The sequence below is a fragment of the Littorina saxatilis genome, linkage group LG10 (genome assembly GCF_037325665.1).
Source record: "Littorina saxatilis isolate snail1 linkage group LG10, US_GU_Lsax_2.0, whole genome shotgun sequence".
NCBI lineage: Eukaryota > Metazoa > Mollusca > Gastropoda > Littorinimorpha > Littorinidae > Littorina > Littorina saxatilis.
The window spans coordinates 12,641,050-12,664,507 of record NC_090254.1 but is presented as its reverse complement, the minus strand read 5'-3'; the positions used below and the strand labels follow the sequence as shown (position 1 = coordinate 12,664,507).

Below are 23,458 nucleotides of genomic sequence, written 5' to 3'. Positions count from 1 at the left end.
GTTTTGCCTAAATGTTTTAACATAGATGGGGAATCGAAACGAGGGTCGTGGTGTACGTGTGTGTGTGTGTGTGTGTGTGTGTGTGTGTGTGTGTGTGTGTGTGTGTGCGTGTGTGTGTGTGTGTGTGTGTGTGTGTGTGTGTGTGTGTGTGTGTGTGTCTTTGTGTATCTGTGTCTGTGTCTGTATGCGTGGAGCGATTCAGAGAAAACTACAAGACCGATGTTTTTGAAACTTTACATCAAAGTTTTTGAGTATGATAGCCTTAGATTGTTTTTTTAATTTTGTAGATAAATGCCTTTGATGAGGTCATATCCGGCATTTTGTGCAAATTGAGGCCTTACTTTCACGCCCTCATCTTTTGATCAATTTGATTGTCATTTTGGTCAAGCAATCTTCGACAAAGGCCGGACTTTGGTATTGCATTTCACCTTGGAGGCTTACAAATTAATTCATGAGTTTGGTCATTAAAATTCTGAAAATTGTAATTAGAATTATATTTTTTATAAAACGATCCAAAACTACTTTCATCTTATTCTTCATCATTTTCTGATTCCCAAAAATATAAATATGTTATATTCGGGTTAAAAACAAGCTCTGAAATGAAATTTTTGATTAAAACAAAATTTCCCAAATCGATCTACTAGCTAACACGTTTATTTTATTCCTTGTCAGTTCCTGATTCAGAGAACATCTAGATATGTTATGTTTGAATTAAAAACAAGTTCAGAAAGTTAAAAAGAATAGAGATACAGAAAAGCGTGCTATCCTGCTCGGCGCCACCACTACCGCGCTATATTGGCTTGTCAATGTCACTGCCTTTTCCACGAGCGGGGGGAACATGCAGTGCGTTCAGTTTCATTTTGTGTGTTCGACACCTTGATTGAATGTAGTAATTTCGCCTCATGCGACTTGTTTTTTTCTAGATTCCTAAACACGTCTTATTCCACTCAATTATATGGGGCTGGGAGGTTACCAATACACGCCCTATTCCACTCACTGCACTGAGATTTGTGGATACCTATACACGCCTTATTCCACTCACTGTACTGGGGCTTGTGGTTACCTATATATACGCCTTATTTCGCTCATTGTACTGGGATATGTGGATAATATATACACGGCTGGCGCTTTATTCCACGCACTGTACTGGGGTTTGTGGATACCTATGCATGCCTTATTTCGCTCACTGTACTGGGGTTTGTGGATACATAAACAAACAAACCTTATTCCACTCACTGTACTGGGGTTTGTGGATACCTATACACACCTTACTCTGCTCACTGTACTGGGGTTTGTGGATACCTATACACACCTTACTCTGCTCACTGTACTGGGGTTTGTGGATACCTATACACGCCTTATTCCACTCACTGTACTGGGGTTTGTGGTTACATATACACGCCTTATTCCACTCACTGTACTGGGGTTTGTGGATACCTATACACGCCTTATTCCACTAACTGTACTGGGGTTTGTGGATACCTATACACGCCTTATTCCACTCACTGTACTGGGGTTTGTGGATACCTATATAAATACACGCCTTTTTCCGCTCAATGTACTGGGATTTGTTGATAAAACATACACGCCTAGCGCCTTATTCCACTCACTGTACTGAGGTGTGTGGATACCTATACACACCTTATTCTGCTCACTGTACTGAGGTGTGTGGATACCTATACACACCTTATTCTGCTCACTGTACTGAGATGTGTGGATACCTATACACGCCTTGTTCCACTCACTGTACTCGGGTTTGTGGATACCTATACACGCATTATTTCGCACACTGTTTTTGGGTTGGTGGATAATCTATACACGCCTCATTGCACTTAAAGTACTTGGGTTTGTGGATACCTATACACGCCCTATTCCACTCAATGTACTGGGGTTTGTGGATACCTATACACGCCCTATTCCACTCAATGTATTGGGTTTGTGGATACCTATACACGCCCTATTCGACTCAATGTACTGGGGTTTGTGGATACCTATACACGCCCTATTCTACTCAATGTACTGAGATTGTGGATAGTCTATATATACGTCTTTGTCCTTACACTGCACTGGGATTTGTGGATATCTATAATGTACACGCCTTATTCCACTCACTGTGATGGAAATTGTGGGTACCTATACATGCCTTATTCCGCAAACTGTACTGGGGTTATGGTTAATCTATACACAACTTATTCCGCTTTACATAATTGGGTTTGTGGATACCTATGCACGCCTTATTCCGCTCAATATACTCGTTTTTACATTTAGTCAAGTTTTGACTAAATGTTTTAACATAGAGGGGGAATCGAGACGAGGGTCGTGGTGTGTGTGTGTGTGTGTGTGTGTGTGTGTGTGTGTGTGTGTGTGTGAGTGTGTGTGTGTGTGTGTGTGTGTGTGTGTGTGTGTGTGTCTGTGCGTGTGTGTGTGTGTAGAGCGATTCAGACTAAACTACTGGACCGATCTTTATGAAATTTTACATGAGAGTTCCTGGGTATGATATCCCCAGAAGTTTTTCTTTTTTTCGATAAATGTCTTTTATGACGTCATATCCGGCTTTTTGTAAAAGTTGAGGCGGCACTTTCACACCTTCATTTTTCCATCAAACTGATTGAAATTTTGGCCAAGCAATCTTCGACAAAGGTCGGACTTCGGTATTGCATTTCAGCATGAAGGCTTAAGAATTAATTATTGACTTTGGTCATTAAAAATCTGAAAATTGTAATTAAAACTATTTTTTTATAAAACGATCCAAAATTACTTTTATTTTATTCTTTATCATGTTTTGGTTCCAAAAACATATAGATCTATGTTATATTCGGATTAAAAACAAGCTCTGAAAATTAAAAATATAACAATTATGATTAAAATTAAATTTCCGAAATCGTTTTAAAAACAATTTCATCTTATTCCTTGTCGGTTCCTGATTCCAAAAACATATAGATATGATATGTTTGGATTAAAAACACGCTCAGAAAGTTAAAACGAAGAGGTTTACAGTGTGCTATGCAGCGCAGCGCAACCGCAACAGCGCTGAACAGGCTCGTCACTTTCACTGCCTTTTGCACTAGCGACGGACTACGGTCATTGTGAAAAAATGCAGTACGTTCAGTTTCATTCTGTGATTTCCACAGCTTGACTAAATGTAGTAATTTCGCCTTACGCGACTTGTTTTATACCTATACACGCCTTATTCCCCTCAATCAGTCAATGTACAGGGTTTTGCGGTTACCTAGGACATTAGTTGACGTCTTACAGGCAGCGAAAGGGTTAAGTAATACGGGGAATGTTCTAATTCGTTTATTTTGAAAACGGAGGCAGCTTTATTGGTTTGTCAGTACTTGTGCCAAAATAAATAAACTGATCTTTGCTTGAAATAGTTTTTCTTCGATTGAATTACAGTTAAATGCAATTGCCGACCCAAACAGCTTGCCGTAGAGCCAGGCGGTTTTGCCACGGTCGATGTCACACCACAGAAGAAAAAGGAATCTAAGCTCAGTTAACCGTGACGGTAACATTCCTAACCAGTACACATCACTGAAGGTCTTTGTCTACTCCCACCTCAGGCGGCTGACCCCCCCACCCCCCCAATTCCTACCCTCTCTGGTTTACGTTCGTGTGTTATGTCTCTGATTCTGTCCCCGATTTTGATTGTCTCTTTTCTATGTCTCTGCAATATCTGTCTGTCAGTCTGTGTTCGATTCCGACTCTGTCTCTCTTTCTCTCCATGTGGCTGTGTCTCTATCGCTTTATGTCCGCACAGACTCACACACACACTGGTTCTGTCTGTTAGTCAAGTTTTGACTAAATGTTTTAACATAGAGGGGGAATCGAGACGAGGGTCGTGGTGTATGTGTGTGTGTGTGTGTGTGTGTGTGTCTGTCTGTGCGTGTGTGTGTGTAGAGCGATTCAGACCAAACTACTGGACCGATCTTTATGAAATTTTATATGAGAGTTTCTGGGAATGATATCCCCGGACGGTTTTTTTCTTTTTTTTTATAAATACCTTTGATGACGTCATATCCGGCTTTTTGTAAAAGTTGAGGCAGCACTGTCACACCCTCATTTTTCAATCAAATTGATTGAAATTTTGGCCAAGCAATCTTCGACGAAGGCCGGACTTCGGTATTGCATTTCAACTTGGTGGCTTAAAAATTAATTAATGACTTTGGTCATGAAAAATCTGAAAATTGTAAAAAAAACCAAAAAATGTTAAAACGATCCAAATTTACATTCATCTTATTCTTCATCATTTTCTGATTCCAAAAACATATAAATATGTTATATTTGGATTAAAAACAAGCTCTGAAAATTAAACATATAAAAATTATGATCAAAATTAAATTGTCGAAATCAATTTAAAAACACTTTCATCTTATTCCTTGTCAGTTCCTGATTCCAAAAACATATAGATATGATATGTTTGGATTAAAAACACGCTCAGAAAGTTAAAACAAAGAGAGGTACAGAAAAGCGTGCTATCCTTCTCAGCGCAACTACTACCCCGCTCTTCATGTCAATTTCACTGCCTTTGCCACGAGCGGTGGACTGACGATGCTACGAGTATACGGTCTTGCTGAAAAATGGCATTGCGTTCAGTTTCATTCTGTGAGTTCGACAGCTTGACTAAATATTGTATTTTCGCCTTACGCGACTTGTTTGTCTTTGCTCATGTCTCTCTGGTTTTCTCTGTCCTTATCTATGTCCTCCTCTTACTGTTTATTGTCTCACTCTCTCTCCTTCTGTCTGTCTGCGTGCCTATCTGTCGGATTCATTCTGATTGTACCTCTCGGGCTTTCTCGTAAATAACTGCTGTGAATGTAAGCAGAATCAATTATTTTGACGGAACTATAAAGCCGCGCATGAATTTATGACTCACCTGCGCTGGTACACTGATAGAGATATTAAGATGTGATCAAACTGTGTCAAAGAAGCATGTTTGTTTGTTTGTCTGTTTACAAATTTAAACATACCAAAGGTGGAATAAATAGGTATTTGATGGAACTTCTGTTAGTCTCGAAGATAAAACCGTTGTTTATGTTTGCCATTCTCACTCCGCAAAAAATACCGGTTTTAACAAGTACCGCTCTTTGACTATGCCAGGTAGCCTTGTGCCGTCCCGCTAATCGATGGAGTCCATAGAACCTTTACCTGGTGCTTTGTTCATTGCTATTGTCAGTGTCGCGTCTGAACAAGGGCCACTGTTATTTCCGTTGCCATGCCAACCACGGCGGCCAGACGAAACAGAGTCATTGTATTGATACAAACATGACGTAATCAAAGTAATATGCAAAAGAAAATCAGACAAAAACTGCATATTTTCCTCGCCATTCTGCTCGACCCTCCAACATTCACTGTCTTCCCTACCCTTTATGTGAGCCCCCCATTCAACAGCTCAGCGAAGACCGTTTTTAACCACACGTGCGCGACTCTTTTAGCAATTATTAGTGTGACATTGAAGCGACGCACAAAAAAAAAAAAAAAAAAAAAGAATACTGCTATTGCTGTGTCGCGTAGATTCGGTCCGGAAAGCATGAATGGTGCGCGAGTGTGTGACATGCACAGGGCGAAGCACGTCGGTGTGTCTACAAGAACTTAGCGGTTTTCTGAACCGCTTTTAGATTCGAGAAACGAACATTGTATGCTAGACTAAAAAGCCTTGGTTGCTCTGTACAATCGATTGGAAACTCAGCGTATCTTGCGAGCGGGTTTCTGTTGGATGTGCATACACCGTACTACTGGATGCATGTCCGATTGTAAATGCCAAGAATTGATAAGAATTGAGGAGCGACAGCTACAACTAGCTCTGCGCTGAGATGAGGACTATGGTGCGGCAACGAAAAGTTTGTGTGTTTGTGTTCTTGGTGCTTTCCGTCGTGTTAGTGTTGGTGGTGAGCATACGCTTTGTGTCTCAGGATCAACCTGGCCGGTTTCCTCTCAGCGGACGTACCAGTGGTGTAGACAGCTACAACGATCGTCCCATTAACGAGGTGAGAATGACAGACGCTGGAAAAAGAGCCAGTTGGTGATGACGTTCAGATGTCATTTGAAACGATGATCCGTTGGTTTAAACAAGACTTTATTCAGTTTTAATCATGACATAAACAATATAATTATGGCTTTAAGGATGTCTTACTCAAGCATAATGCTTATATTGAACGATGATCCGTTGAGCCGAAGAGAAATGTTAGGAGGTGTTGGATAAAGGAGTGTTAAATAAAATAAGAAATAAACCGTTCACTGTGTGAATAGTGATTTATTTTATTTATTATTATTTTTAGTATTTGGGTGGTGGTGGTAGTGGGGTGGTGGTTTTTTCTTTCTTTGTGATTTTGTGTCTTAATTCTGAAATGTTGGCAGTCTTATTTGCTTCTGATGTTCATCTGAAGTAAATATAAATAGATTTTCCAAATGTAAACCAGTAAATTTATAACGCAAAGATATATTTGCGCAGGAGAAGGGTAAGGAATAGTCTGATTGCGACAGTATTTCACGACGGCACTCTTTCCTCTCCTGTCAGTCCAATTTTTCTTGTTATGTTCTGACGCAATCGCCGCGCATGTACGCAATCTCCACACTGTGTATGGTGCAGTATCCCCAAAACACTGCGTACTGAATTACAAAATGTATGTTCTTTTCAAGGTATGTATGATAAAATATCAACCTGTCTAACCTAACTCAGGCTAGTATGAGGTGGAAGTTCACGTAAAATTGAGAACAAAATAACTTCAACGCGGTGAGTGCAGCCCTGACAGCCCTGAAAGTAAAAAAAATGGTGCACTAGCCTGAAAATGTACTAGCCAGAGAGCAAACTTTACTAGCCAAACCAACACTTTTTCAGCAACTTTACTCGCATTTGGCGAGTAGATGAACATTTCTACTCGCTACTCGCCATGGCGAGTAAAATACTCGTTAATTTCAGGATGGAGTGTCGACCATTTCTCCCACACTTGATCCAACACTTGATCCAACACTTCCCCAAGGCCGCTGCATGTGGCCGGGTGGAAAAGCCAATCATTATCAATGGCCAGTGTATAGAAACATTAATGTGACGATATGTTTAGTATAAATAACAGACATAGAGCAGTGTCTGTCTCTGTCCTATTGTCTGTCTGTCTGTATCTGTCACTCTGTCTGTCTGTCTGTCTGTCTGTCTTTCTTTCTGTCTTTCTATCTGTCTGTCTGTCTTTCTATCTGTCTGTCTCTGTCTCTGCCTCTCTCTGAAAGACATGCGTTCATATCTGTTGGGCAACTGTGCTAGCAAGAGCAAGACGAAAGATAACATTTCGTTTTCGTGACATTATTATCTTAATAATCATGCCCATTCTTTGCGTCACCGTCAATCCGGAGAATAGTGGTTTGATCGCTCTTTGTATTGTTTTCGACTTTGCTCTTGTACGTGCAGTTGAAAACCAATTGAAAAGTTGAACAGTTCAGACGAGAAGATGCTTCTTTAATGTCAACCTAGATTTTTCGAATGTGAAATGACAACGGACTCTATTCAACGCCATGCTAAACACATTTTTTTCACGTTGAGAACAATAAATAAGTACATGATAAGCAATCAGGTTTTAGGCAAAAACACTCATGTCGGCCAATTGCTAACCAACATTAACAATAACAAGTTTAGCGCTGCTATATTTGTTGACTTTGCTAAAGTTGTTGTCCTAATTGACAATAAACTCCTTTTCAAAATGCTTGAGGTTTATGGACTGGCAACCGATTCTGTCAACATATTGAAATCTTCCCTTTTAGACAGACAGCAAAGTACTTATCTGAAGTATATTAACGACCTACCGTTATTTGTTAAATGCATGTGTTAACTATTTGTAGATGATACTACATTTCATTCTAGTCACCAAGATCTTATAAAACTAGCAAAAGTAATCAAAGAAAACATTGATCGTTTGCTAGAATGGTCAGAATTAAACCATAATTATGTCACTGAACTCAAATATGCACGCTTCTAAGACAAAAAAAAGTCTGTTTACGGTATCCCGACCGACCCTATTTTATCGCGCGACTCTAGACTTTTTTTTGGCCTTTGGCGGAAAAAAAGAAAAAAAGTCTTTGTTTTTTTGCAAAAAAACTTAAAAAATATATTTTTTTTGGAGAAAAATAAAATCCCGACCTCCCGACCCTATTTTTTGTGCCTATGTTAGCTTAAACAGACTATTTTTGGGGGCCTAAGCACGCGACAAAAACTACAAAATCTATCATCTAGTTTTTCGTCACTGCAAATACGAAATCAAGATGTAACCGAAGTTGATAACAACTAAGTCTTGGGAATAACAATTGACCGGCACGGTTGGCCTAGTGGTAAGGCGTCCGCCCCGTGATCGGGAGGTCGTGGGTTCGAACCGGGGGCGGCCGGGTCATACCTAAGACTTTAAAATTGGCAATCTAGTGGCTGCTCCGCCTGGCGTCTGGCATTATGGGGTTAGTGCTTGGACTGGTTGGTCCGGTGTCAGAATAATGTGACTGGGTGAGACATGAAGCCCCATGAAGCCTGTGCTGCGACTTCTGTCTTGTGTGTGGCGCACGTTATATGTCAAAGCAGCACCGCCCTGATATGGCCCTTCGTGGTCGGCTGGGCGTTAAGCAAACAAACAAACAAACAAAACAATTGATAATAACCACTCTTGGTCAAAACATGAAGATGCACTTTGTAAATTAACATCTAAAAAAATATATCAGCTATCAAACATTTAAAGGCACAGTAAGCCTCCAATAAACCATCATAGATACTGTCAGGCTTTTACACACAGTTTGTTTGTTTGTTTGCTTAACGCCCAGCCGACCACGAAGGGCCATATCAGGGCGGTGCTGCTTTGACATATAACGTGCGCCACACACAAGACAGAAGTCGCAGCACAGGGGCGGGGACGTAGCTCAGTTGGTAGCGCGCTGGCTTTGTAGCCAGTTGGTCGCTATCAGCGTGGGTTCGATCCCCACGTTCGGCGAGAGATTTATTTCTCGGAGTCAACTTTGTGCAGACTCTCTTCGGTGTCCGAACACCCCCGTGTGCACACATGCGCACGAAAAAGATCCCACGTTCACAGCGAAAGTCTCAGGGCTTGGAAAACACGAAAACATGCATGCATCATCTCTCGTCTCTGATTATCATGATCGTATTTCGATACTTAAACGAGACAAACCCTATGCTGGTGTGTCGAAGAAGATAGCCACAGCGGGCTTGTTCGAATCAAAGTATCACACCATATCTTCAGCGTATTACCAATACCTGTCCCAATATAGACCAGTCTAAGAGGACGTTAAACCCTAATATGTGACCTTCCACCACGAAATGAGTCGCATGTCACCTTTGCATGATTTTCATATTTTTACATTTTCCTAAAGAGTTTTTTATGCTCTATCCAGTGGTGAAACCCGTTTTAGAAAAGAGCGAAAACTGTTTGAGTTATAAGCCTGTGACTAAGGTGACCCTCACACTGTTACCAGACACTCCCCGGACTTATATTGAGCCTAGCGCAGAACCGCGCGAGGTGACATGCGACTCATTTCGTGGTGGAGGGTCACATATTCAGTCAGTCAGTCGCAGCACAGGCTTCATGTCTCACCCAGTCACATTATTCTGACACCGGACCGGACCAACCAGTCCTAGCACTTACCCCATAATGCCAGACGCCAGGCGGAGCAGCCAATTTTAAAGTCTTAGGTATGACCCGGCCGCCCCCGGTTCGAACCCACGACCTCCCGATCACGGGGCGGACGCCTTACCACTAGGCCAACCGTGCCGGTTTTTACACACAGTACAAACACCCTTTCATTTAAACACTCACCGCTTGAGAACATCCCAGGTGCCCTCCGTAAAGAGCGAGCAATTTTCAAAGAATTCATTTTTGCGTGGTTTACCCCTGAGCCATCGTGAACCCTTGTGATCCAGTTTCCTTTTGGGCAGATTTATTTCTATGCATTACTTGTATTGCATGAAAATTAGAAATGTAAAAAATCTCATCTTGGGGTGTTAGGCGACTAACGGATTCTGTTTCTCCTTTTACCCTTGTTAAGTGTTTCTTGTATAGAATATAGTCAATGTTTGTAAAGATTTTAGTCAAGCAGTATGTAAGAAATGTTAAGTCCTTTGTACTGGAAACTTGCATTCTCCCAGTGAGGTAATATATTGTACTACGTTGCAAGCCCCTGGAGCAATTTTTTTATTAGTGCTTTTGTGAACAAGAAACAATAGACAAGTGGCTCTATCCCATCTCCCCCCTTTCCCCGTCGCGATATAACCTTCGTGGTTGAAAACGACGTTAAACACCAAATAAAGAAAGTGCGCTTAGAGATTTATAGAGTAAATCGAAAAAATGAATTATTGAACGAAGCGCCTAGCGCTGAGTTCAATAATTATTTTCAAGATTTGCTCTATAAATCTCTTAGCGCACTGTGATGTCTCAATAACTTAAAATATTGAAAACCAAACACCACCTCAACTAATTTATCTTTATATTTAAATAATGGCAAATTTTCTTATTTTACCTTTTGAGAAAACAACTATTTTCGGAGGTGTTTTGGCGTTAACTCGCAAATTCCACTCATCACAATATTCGGACAACACATTAAGCGAGTTTTGTAATGCTTCTGGGGATTCTGCTAAAATGGTTGTATCATCTGCATATAATAAAATACACATTTTAAACATCAACTCTGCATCATCCGGTTGTAAGTCCAACATTGCAACTTCTCTTTCAAAAGTAGGGAGGTGTTCAGTTTTATCAAGCATATAAGCTTGTAAATAATTTAAATACACAGCAAACAATACAGGTGACAAGTTTTCCCCTTGATGGACACCGGTAAAACATTGAAAAAAATCTGACTTTTGGTTACCTACCAAAACACATGACTTGGCCTAACTATACACATTTTGAATAATATTCAGCATTCGCCCATTTATACCAACATCAAACATTTTCTTCCGAATAAAAGTTCTTTTCGCATAATCAAATGCGTTTTCATAATCAATAAAAAGACAATATGTGACCCTCCACCACGAAATGAGTCGCATGTCACCTTTGCATGATATTCATATTTTTACATTTTCCTAAAGGGATTTTTATGCTCTATCCAGTGGTGAAACCCGTTTTAGAAAAGAGCGAAAACTGTTTGAGTTATAAGCCTGTGACTAAGGTGACTCTCACACTGTTACCAGACACTCCCCGGACTTATATTAAGCCTAGCGCAGAACCGCGCGAGGTGACATGCGACTCATTTCGTGGTGGAGGGTCACATATAACCTTTTTCTCTTTGATAAAAAGTAATCAATAATACTATGTAAAGTAAAAATGTGGTCGAGGGTTGAATGACCTGCTCGAAAACCGGCTTGTTCTTCACCAATGACTGAATCATCATCAAAATATTTAGTTATCCTATTATTCAGAACACTGGGAAGTAACTTTCCAAAACAGCTCAGTTTCTCTGTTTCTGAGCTCAGATTGCAGCATTTTGCTTCCTTGTGTGACAGGGGAGGCTACCGCTCATTTCACAGCAGACTCTGCATCCGAGTTGTTGGCCTTTAAAAGTCAACACCAGTGGATTGTAGAGTTCTGTTTGTGATGGGGTCTGGTGGTTTCCGATTGTTTGTATGTTCATGGAAACCTTCGGGTTTGCATAACAGTTTTTATAGGGCTAAGAAATTAGCCCTAACATTTTCAATCCTGTTTGATTGCACTTCGCTTCCCGAGGTGATCGTAGTGTTTCGGCACTCGGTTACACTTGAAAAAAAAATTTCCGGTTCAGTAAGTAGGTGACACACCTTCTTCCTTTCACTGGATTGACACCTGAAAATATAATGTTCGTCCTTCATCTCCTTATTCAGTGTATCATTAGTATTCACCCAATATGTTTTTCCCTCTCCACCTCCCTTTTTCTTTCACCACTGTTCTGTTTTTCATACTTTGCTTTCTTTTCATCAAAAACACAAATGTTTACATGTCTGCTTTTCATCTTCCACCTATTTCCTTCTGCTACATGTACCACTACCGCTATTACCGTAACCAACCTGTTCGTCTGACGAATGGTTAAGAACATTTACGAATGTCTTGCGACCATGTCCATGTCCCGATCATTACGAATTATTGGCGAATTCTATTTGCAAGGGCAATTCGTCACAGTGTAAGAGTAGCATTACGAACAATGCGAAAAGGCGTAATCGCTTTATTCGTAAAGTGTTCGCAAGCACTCGCAACACTCGCAAGACCACTCGCAAGATTCGTAATAAATTCGCAAGAAATTCGTATATGGATTTGTATTCATTCGCAATGATCGGTAGAAATTCGCAAGCACTCGCAACCATTCGTGAGACATTCGCAAGGATTCGTAAGGCTTCAAATTTTCAATGCAGATTTACAGAATAAGCCTGGATTGATGGTGTCAATTGACTTTTTTTTTAAATGTATTTGATTGCATTTCCAAAGAGTTTATGTTGAAGATGTTTGAACAATTTGGCTTTGGAACTGATTTTGTGAAATGGGTTGCTGTTTTGATGAAAAACGCAAGAAGTTGTGTAAATTATTGTGGTTGGTTATCTGAATTTTTTAATATTGATTTCGGAATAAGGCAAGGTTGTCCTTTTTCCGCACTAGCCTTCGTATTAGCAGTTGAATTGTTAGCAATCAAAATTCGAGAGGCCAAAAATATAAAGGGTATGTCATTATGGAACAACGGAGATATGGATACAGTTTTGAAAGTACTGTTGTACGCTGATGAGGTTACATTGCTTTTGCAAGATGAACATGACATGTTCCAAGCCCTGGCTTTGATTGATACATTTTCGGAAATAATCAGGTTTGAATATAAATCACCAAAACTCCAAACTAATGTGGTTTGCGTCACGGAAGAACTGTAGGAATGAGTGTTGCGGTTTTGCATGTACAGACAAAATGAAAATTCTGGATGTATATTTCTGTAATTACATGCGTGCGTCAAAAGTGAGAGAGAATTGGAAAGAGAGAGTGAATGTTGCGAAAAGGCTCATCTGCGTGTGGGAGAAAAGGAATTTGAGCATCGTTGGTAAAGTCTGTGTATTTAAAACGAAGTTAAGCAAGGTGGATTGGATATGATTGATTTGCGACAGATGCAGTGTTCCTTTTTGTTAAGCTGGGTTGTGAACAATGAAGACCAGAAATAGTCATGGCTCCCAAAAGCACTGTTTTTCCTATTTGGGGGTCGCTTTGAATGTTTTTTTGCGAGCATTAATAGCAAACCATTTAAAGGATTGGACAGTATTAAATCGGAATTTTGGTCCGCTGTGTTGAAGGCATGGCTTGATATTAATAATCAAGTCGATAATGGTAATTCTGTATCGGGTTTGGTGTGGAATAACAAAGATATAATTTGTCAAAGTAACCCACTCTTTTTTGTGGATTGGATTAAAAGTGGTATAATGTATGTGAGCAATATGTGTGATAATGGACGTGTTGCTTCCTATGAAGAAGTGTGTGAAAGAACTGGCTACACTGCAAATAGATTGCTTGAGTACAATGTTGTTCGTACAGCTGTACATCTCCTTTTAAGAAATGTAGCTATAAACGATGTAAATTGTTCAGTTTGTGACGTTCCGACCTTTTGTGGAAAAAAAGTGAGATCAGTAAAATAAATTCGAAAGGTTCTCGTATGAAAACAAACACAGCCCATGGCCCACCCTGTTCGGAAGGATTTTGGAGAAGAAAACTCAGGTAGAAGTGTTTGTGTGTTTTTAAACTTAAAACGTCAACAAATTCAACATGACTTCATAGCATGTAATATACGGGGGCGAGCTGCTACTGTGCGCAGCGGCGAGTTGACACCTCTGAAAGCGGCAAGCAGAGTGTAAAGTCCGCTACTACAAAGCGGGACCAAATGAGAGGGGGCGAGTCGGTACCTCGCCGCTTTTTCGCCTAGCGCAGCCAGCCGTTTTCGTCGTCAGCACAGCGCTATGATCCGGAGTGGCATGGCGAGGTACCCACTCGCCCCCTCCCATAAATGAATAGAACAGTATCATTGAAAAGAAAAAATAAACGATTTTTGACCTGAAATACCTAATTTCAATTAGATCCTTGCAAACTCTGTGTATCCTTTTTCAAGAAAAATACGATTTTTGAACTGAATTCAATTAGTTCCTTACAAATTCTGTCTAACTTTTTTCCCCCTTTTATGGCACATCAACTAGGCGAGTGACCTAATTTAATCTACTTTCTGCTCTCAGGGGTAGACTCCAGTCTGACTCTTGGTTGAAACAATGTATATTCATGGTTTACATGTTCACGAAATTTACATTGACTAAAAGTGAAAACAACAACAAGCCTACGGCTTATGGTGGTGTCTTCAAAACAAACTTGCAATCATAAATACGAACATGGTAGACAATCAAGTCCTTACAGTTACACAATATGCAAAAACAGGCAGTCAATTTAACACAAAATATCATCCAAATTTAGAAGCCTGACCCTTCGGAAAATAGCCAGCAACACCCCTGAATTCTACCTCTCTCTTACAGTTCCAAGCACCTTATCAAGCCAACAGCCTAAGGCATTATGGGAAAGACGAAATCACTTCCGGAATGCATTATGGGAAACATGAAACGGCGGCAGGAGCACCATCACGTGACGTACTGTGGCAGGAACCCTGGCCTGGGAAGCAAGTGGACAGCAGAGTGCCGACTGAGGTTTGTGTGTGTCTGTGTGTGTGTGTGTGTGTGTGTGTGTGTGTGCCTGTCTGTCTGTCAGTGTGTGTGTGTGTGTGTGTCTGTCAGTGTGTGTGTGTATGTGTGTGTGTGTGTGTGTGTGTGTGTGTCTGTCTGTCAGTGTGTGTGTGTATGTGTGTGTGTGTGTGTGTGTGTGTGTCTGTCAGTGTGTGTGTGTATGTGTGTGTGTGTGTGTGTGTGTGTGTCTGTCAGTGTGTGTGTGTTAGTGACTGTCTGTCTGCCTGTCTGTCTGTGTGTGTGTACATGTGCGCGTGTATATATGTGAAAGAAACAACTGTAAGTTAGCTGTGATTTCATCCGAGACTGTGAAAATCTCACAGTGCAGCAAACGAGAGAAGTAATCCAGCAGCAGTAAGTGTTTAACGAACAGTATCGAGCACACGCGTATCTGTCACTAACAGGAGTACACATTTCTCCTTTCTTCCACCAAGTTACTCTGGGGTCGAAGAAATCTGAACTGCACTGGGAACATTGGGCCCTCCTCGGAGTGGCCAGAGAGGTTCTTAGCAATACCCCTTGGTGCACGGGGGTTCCATAAAAAGATACAATACAATACAATGCAAGACAATGCAAGACAAGACAAGACAAGACAAGACAAGACGAGACTGACATGACAAGACAAGACAAGACAAGGCAAGGCAAGGCAAGGCAAGGCAACGCACTTAAGGCAAGGCAAGGCAATGCAAGGCAAGACAAGGCAAAACAAGGCAATTAAGGCAAGGCAAGACAAGACAAGTCAAGGCAAGGCAAGGCAAGGCAAGGCAAGGCACGGCAATTAAGGCAAGACAAGGCAAGGCAAGGCAAGGCAAGACAAGACAAGACAAGGCAATGCAAGAAAAGGCAAGACAAGACAAGACAAGACAAGGCAATTAAGGCAAGACAAGACAAGACAAGACAAGACAATTAAGGCAAGACAAGACAAGATAAGGCAATTAAGGCAAGACAAGGCAAGGCAAGGCAAGGCAAGGCAAGGCAAGGCAAGACAAGACAATAACACTTTATCATCTAAAAATCAGAAAATGAATTGTGGCTGACCATTATACACAATGAACACACACCAACATCAAAACATCTGACACACACACACACACACACACACACACACACACACACACACACACACACACACACACACACACACACACACACACACATGCCAAGTGTCGTTTGAAATGTAGATACACAATTACGACGCGTTGAGTATTAAGCAGAAATCACAAGGATATAACAAGTATGATCATTTCAGTGTTTAAATATTGAGCACACTTTTGGATAAAACTTGATTTGGCACGCGAAGTTCTACATTTCGGCATACAAAACCTCTTTCCGGACGGGCGCAGTTCTAACTGGCGTGCTAAAAAAAAAATACTGATGACTTTCATCCGCAGCAATCTTCCTCGCTTTTTATATTTAGTCAAGTTTTGACTAAATATTTTAACATCGAGGGGGAATCGAAACGAGGGTCGTGGTGTATGTGTGTGTGTGTGTGTGTGCGTGCGTGCGTGCGTGTAGAGCGATTCAGACCAAACTACTGGGCCGATCTTTATGAAATTTTACATGAGAGTTCCTGGGATTGATATCCCCGAACGTTTTTCTCCTTTTTTCGATAAATGTCTTTGATGACGTCATATCCGGCTTTTCGTGAAAGTTGAGGCGGCACTGTCACGCTCTCATTTTTCAACCAAATTGGTTGAAATTTTGGTCAAGTAATGTTCGACGAAGCCCGGACTTCGGTATTGCATTTCAGCGTGATGGCTTAAAAATTAATTAATGACTTTGGTCATTAAAAATCTGAAAATTGTAAAAAAAAATAAAAAATTATAAAACGATCCAAATGTACGTTTATCTTATTCTCCATTATTTTCTGAATCCAAAAACATATAAATATGTTATATTTGAATTAAAAACAAGCTCTGAAAATTAAATATATAAAAATTATTATCAAAATTAAATTTTCCAAATCAATTTAAAAACACTTTCATCTTATTCCTTGTCGGTTCCTGATTCCAAAAACATATAGATATGATATGTTTGGATTAAAAACACGCTCAGAAAGTTAAAACGAAGAGAGGTATAGAAAAGCGTGCTATCCTTCTCAGCGCAACTACTAAACCGCTCTTCTTTTCAATTTCCCTGCCTGAACGGTGGACTGACGATGCTATGAGTATACGGTCTTGCTGAAAAATTGCATTGCGTTCAGTTTCATTCTGTGAGTTCGACAGCTACTTGACTAAATATTGTATTTTCGCCTTACGCGACTTGTTCTTTTCTTTTTTACATTTAGTCAAGTTTTGACTAAATGTTTTAACGTAGAGGGGGAATCGAGACGAGGGTCTTGGTGTATGTGTGTGTGTGTGTGTGTTTGTGTGCGTGTGTGTGTGTGTGTGTGTGTGTGTGTGTGTGTGTGAGTGTGTGTGTGTGTGTGTCTGTCTGTGCGTGTGTGTGTGTAGAGCGATTCAGAGTAAACTACTTGACCGATCTTTATGAAATTTTACATGAGAGTTCCTGGGAACGATATCCCCGGACTTTTTTTTCTTTTTTGACGTCATATCCGGCTTTTTGTAAAAGTTGAGGCGGCACTGTCACACCCTCATTTTTCAATCAAATTGATTGAAATTTTGGCCAAGCAATCTTCGACAAAGGCCGGACTTCGGTATTGCATTTCAGCTTGGTGGCTTAAAAATTAATTAATGACTTTGGTCATTAAAAATCTGAAAATTATAAAAAATAAAAATTTTTGTATAAAACGATCCAAATTTACGTACATCTTATTCTTCATCATTTCCTGATTCCAAAAACATATAAATAAGTTATATTGGGATTAAAAACAAGCTCTGAAAATTAAAAATATAAAAATTATGATCAAAATTAAATTTTTGAAATCAATTTAAAAACACTTTCATCTTATTCCTTGTCGGTTCCTGATTCCAAAAACATATACATATGATATGTTTGGATTAAAAACACGCTCAGAAAGTTAAAACGAAGAGAGGTACAGTAAAGCGTGCTATGAAGCACAGCGCAACCGCTACCGCGCCAAACAGGCTCGCCACTTTCACCGCCTTTTGCACTAGCGGCGGACTATGTTCAGTTTCATTCTGTGAGTTCCACAGCTTGACTAAATGTAGTAATTTCGCCTTACGCGACTTGTTTTCCCTTTCGCAACACTCCTTTCATACAACTCAGTCACTACTCTGCAACATTGGATCTCAATACGAGTATATGAAAGAAAAAAATGAAAACACATTGCACACAACTTTGATACGTTTTTTCCCCCTTTTACAACACTCCTTTCATACAACAACTCAGTAACTACTCTGCAAAATTGGATCTCAATACGAGCATATGAAAGAAAATATGAAAACGCATTGCACACAACTTTGATACAACCTCTTTGTGGTCACATTTAGATACCTTAGTTTGTGCATGCCTTAGTTTGTGTCTGTTCAATGGACTGACACTTCTTGTAAACTGCCGTGGTGTGGCTGTCAAAACTTATAGTTTACTGCAGGGCTCCCCAAAGTGCGCGTCCCTGCGTCCTATACGCACTAGAAGCCGAAATTACGTACTAGAAATTCACTGAGAGGGTCCTGGGACGCACTAAACTTATAAAGTGCGGGTCCCGGGACGCACTAAATTTCCGCTATTGTGCGTACTGTAGGTACTCTTTTCAGGCTGTACTCGTCTCCTCAGTCAATTATAGCGCAAGCACAAATTCCAATTTCACGCCGGAATGATATGGAAAAGAGTGTGTGTGTGTTCAATTTAACTAGGTATACAGTTGAAGTTGAAGTGTCCTCTTCGAATATTCTGATGAAAAAAGACACTGCATATCACACTATTCGTGATAACAATGCGTTATATGAACACAGGGGGTTTGGGGACCATCAATCAATCAATCAATATGAGGCTTATATCAATCAATCAATATGAGGCTTATATCAATCAATCAATATGAGGCTTATATCAATCAATCAATATGAGGCTTATATCGCGCGTATTCCCTGGGTACAGTTCTAAGCGCAGGGATTTTTTTATTTAATTTTTTTTTTAATGCAATTTATATCGCGCACATATTCAAGGCGCGTATTATTCGAAGTCACACGGGTATTTTGGTGGACATAGTTTTTATCTATGCCTATACAATTTTGCCAGGAAAGATCCTTTTGTCAATCGTGGGATCTTTAACGTGCACACCCCAATGTAGTGTACACGAAAGGGTCTTTCCTGGCAAAATTGAATAGGCATAGATATCGCGCGTATTCCGTGGGTACAGTTCTAAGCGCAGGGATATATTTTATTTTATTTATTTTTATATTTTATGCAATTTATATTGCGCACATATTCAAGGCGCAGGGATTTATTTATGCCCCGTGAGATGGAATTTTTGTTACACAATACATCACGCATTCACATCGGCCAGCAGATCGCAGCCATTTCGGCGCATATCCTACTTTTCACGGCCTATTATTCCAAGTCACACGGGTAGTTTGGTGGACATTTTTATCTATGCCTATACAATTTTGCCAGGAAAGACCCTTTTGTCAATCGTGGGATCTTTAACGTGCACAACCCAATGAAGGGACCTCGGTTTTTCGTCTCATCCGAAAGACTAGCACTTGAACCCACCACCTAGGTTAGGAAGGGGGGAGAAAATTGCTAACGCCCTGACCCAGGGTCGAACTCGCAACCTCTCGCTTCCGAGCACAAGTGCGTTTACCACTCGGCCACCCAAGTCCACCCTGACCATGGACTCTTGGGACCCTCTAAAACCCTCTAACAATTAAAAATGGGGGTCCGGGGACCCTCTGGGACGGGGGTCCGTGGGGGGCCCTGTTACTGTCAATGGCTGTTCCGATATATTTTTATTTACTCAACCGGTCTACTTTCACACCATCTAAAAATAAATTGGGAATAAGACTTGGTTTCCTCCTTTAATCAATTACCATTTCTGTTGTTATTGTCACATTTAAGTTCACATAGTTTTCTTTACACCATTAATAACACTTTACAATTTCTGTTAAAATAAAAGTACAATCACAATTCGAAAGTTTTTTTTTCTTTTTCTTAAAGCAGTGTCAACCGAGTTTTCAATGACAGGTGTTAAAACATTGCCTCTGCAGTCGTTTGTGTACAAGTGTGAGCTTGTGACCGACGACAGTTACGGTGCACATGCACTTGTGTACATCCGTTTGAACTTGTGAACTCGGGTACCCCTGTACTATCGGGGATCCACTAAGGTTTCCGAGACTGTGTTTTGTTTTTATTGGAATGGTCTGACGGAAGAGCCGATTTTTAAATTTGCATAGATAAAACGATTGTTTTTTGGTATAAGTTTCTGAAGTAAAATTGTGATTAATGTTTTTGTGAACAAGAAACAATTGACAGGTGACTTTATTCCATCTCTCTTTTTCTCTCCGCCGCGATGTAATTTTGAATAGTTGAAGGTGATGTTAAACACCAAGTAGAGAAAGTAAAGGTACTCGACACCCCTCGAGTCGAACGTGTGTTAACCTTGTGACGCATGCACGCGGGATGCTGGGCCCTGGGGCCAGTTTCATATACGCGCTCTTAGGCGTTCCTAGGAATAGGGCCTTAAGAGCTCTTAGCTGAGAGTGGGACGAAAGTTAGGAACGACGCGTTTCATGATCCATCTTTGGGATCGCTCTTTGCAAAGAGCGAGCAAAGCGCTATTTTTAGTGGCTAAACGGAGTTTCCCGATTAGTTACGTCACATCAGGTTCAAGGTCACAACATCCGGTTGAAAGCAGACGAAAAGCTGATGATAACATCGATCCAAACAAAGTAAGGACACATTTACACATACAGAAATAATAACCCTCCTTTCCAATGTTAACAAAAGCAACGCGATCGTGGAGGCTTGTTTTTCTAGCCCCGTTACAAAACGAATAAAACATGAGACTTGGTACCTGTACATACGTATGTATGTAGATCTAGATCTGAATGACGTCCTTGACATCGTCCATAATGAATTTTCTAGGCCTCAAATTTGTTAATAACTTCTACATCTGTGGACCGAATCACTTGATATATGGGATACTTAAACTTCAGTCTATGCATGACCCTTCTACAAATTGACAAATTTTTAGATCAAATGGTCTGACTTTTGTGCATTTTCAAAAAAGGTTGCCAAATTCGGGGATCGACTCAACAGCACGAGGTTTGAAATTGAGCAGTCGCGAACTAACCCGATTTCAGCACTCAAGATAGTTAGCTTTGGGATAATTTGAATGACTTAGTATACCTGAATCAACATCAGACAGTCAGTTATTTGAATATAGCAATTAAAAGCCGGATCAGGGCATTTCAAATGGATGAAAGCGTTCCTGTCATAAATGAATTTTGCGTGGTATTGCGAAAGTGTAACTGTACAACGAAGGGTTTATTTTTTCAGTCATTTGAGTTTAGCAAATATGTTCATAGTTGTGCATACACTTCAGTTCATCCGCGACCATTCTACACAGTTTCGAGTCTCCAGGTATAATGATCGGACATTTACCTTTTCTACAAAATGTGTTTCAAATTACCCCTCCGAAATTGTGAGTGGCACGAAAGCTTTGCTGTTTAGGGAGCTGTAACTGCTTTCTTTAGGTCACCGATGATCTAAGGGGGTGAAGGGGGTGTTTGTGTATTCTCAGATATTCAGATAATCCAAACAGTAAAAGTCTGGAGGGTTTAAATCAGGTAAGTATTTATGGCAATCCGTTTGTAAAGAAATTACGTTTTTTCCTGTTGATCTAAATAATAAATTATTTAACTAAATAATTCATTATATAGCTAAATAATTCATTATTTAACTAAATAATTTATTATTTACACAAAAGTAAAAAGTGTGATTGTTGTAATTAAAGAAATCTTTTATTTACTAAACAATTCATTATTTAATAAAAAAATCCATTATTTACTATATAATGCATTATATACTATAGAATGCATTGTATACTATAGAATGCATTCTATACTATAGAATGCATTCTATAATATAGAATGCATTCTATAATATAGAATGCATTCTATAATATAGAATGCATTCTATAATATAGAATGCATTCTATAATATAGAATGCATTGTATACTATAGAATGCATTCTATAATATAGAATGCATTGTATACTATAGAATGCATTCTATAATATAGAATGCATTCTATAATATAGAATGCATTCTATAATGTATACTATAGAATGCATTCTATAATATAGAATGCATTCTATAATATAGAATGCATTCTATAACGTTACGAAACTACTCTCTGTGTCTCTGTCTCTCTATGTTTCTCTTTCTCTCTCTCTCTCTCTCTCTCTCTCTCTCTCTCTCCCTCTCTCTCTTTCTCTCTATTCAATTAAACTGTGTCAGTGTCTCTGTCTCTCTCTGTCTCTGTCTGTCTGTCTGTCTCTCTCCCTCTCTCTCTCTCCGTTTCTCTCTCTGTTTCTGTCTCTCTCTGTCTCTCTGTGTGGCTCTCTCTCTGTGTCTCTGTCTCTCTCTGTTTCTCTCTCTCTCCCTCTCTCTCTCTCTCTCTCCGTTTCTCTCTCTCTGTTTCTGTCTCTCTGTGTGTCTCTCTCTCTGTCTCTCTGTGTCTCTCTGTTTCTCTCTCCCTCTCTCTCTCCCTCTCTCTCTCCCTCTCTCTCTCTCTCTCTCTCTCTCTCTCCCTCTCTCTCGCTCTCTCTCTCTCTAGAGAGAGAGAGAGGGAGAGAGAGAGGGAGAGAGAAACAGAGAGAGACAGAGAGACAGATAGAGACACACACAGAGAGACAGAGAGAGACAGAAACAGAGAGAGAGAGAGGGAGAGAGAGAGAGAGGGGGAGGGAGAGAGAAACAGAGAGAGACAGAGACACAGAGAGACAGAGAGAGAGAGAGAGAGCCACACAGAGAGACAGAGAGAGACAGAAACAGAGAGAGAGAAACGGAGAGAGAGAGAGGGAGAGAGACAGACAGACAGACAGAGACAGAGAGAGACAGAGACAGAGAGAGACAGAGAGAGACAGAGACACTGACACAGTTTAATTGAATAGAGAGAGAGAGGGAGAGAGAGGGAGAGAGAAAGAGAAACATAGAGAGACAGAGACACAGAGAGTAGTTTCGTAACGTTATAGAATGCATTCTATAGTATACAATGCATTCTATATTATAGAATGCATTCTATATTATAGAATGCATTCTATAGTATACAATGCATTCTATATTATAGAATGCATTCTATATTATAGAATGCATTCTATATTATAGAATGCATTCTATATTATAGAATGCATTCTATATTATAGAATGCATTATATAGTAAATAATGGATTTTTTTTTATTAAATAATGAATTGTTTAGTAAATAAAAGATTTCTTTAATTACAACAATCACACTTTTTACTTTTGTGTAAATAATGAATTATTTAGTTAAATAATGAATTATTTAGCTATATAATGAATTATTTAGTTAAATAATTCATTATTTAGATCAACAGGAAAAAACGTAATTTCTTTACAAACGGATTGCCATAAGTATTGCTACCGCTAAATGTCAAACCTTGTTCTGTTGAGACGATCGTCGAATTTGGAAACTTTGTTTCGAAATTGCACAAACGTCAGACCATTTGTTCTACAACATTGCCAATCAAGGGAAGGGTCATGCATAGGCTGAAGTTTATGTCCCCTAAATATATAGTGATCCGGTCAAGAGATGTAGAAGTAATTAGCAGTTGTGAGGGTTGCAGTTTTCTTGGGTCACTCTGTACGTGTCTTGTGCC

At 39.9% G+C, this 23,458-nt stretch overlaps 2 protein-coding genes across 2 annotated transcripts in view; one reads left to right on the top strand and one right to left on the bottom strand.

Moving 5' to 3' along the window:
- LOC138978186 (uncharacterized) overlaps window positions 1-23,458 on the bottom strand; it is a 96,390-nt gene that overhangs the window by 29,444 nt on the left and 43,488 nt on the right. The gene's annotated exons all lie outside the window — the stretch shown is intronic.
- Window positions 5,549-23,458, top strand: part of LOC138978185 (uncharacterized) — a 73,302-nt gene continuing 55,392 nt past the window's right edge. The window contains exons 1-2 of the mRNA XM_070350846.1: window positions 5,549-5,987; window positions 14,495-14,662. Coding sequence (XP_070206947.1) covers window positions 5,814-5,987; window positions 14,495-14,662 — 342 coding nt within the window. The 5' untranslated portion in view covers window positions 5,549-5,813. The remainder of the gene's footprint in view (window positions 5,988-14,494; window positions 14,663-23,458) is intronic.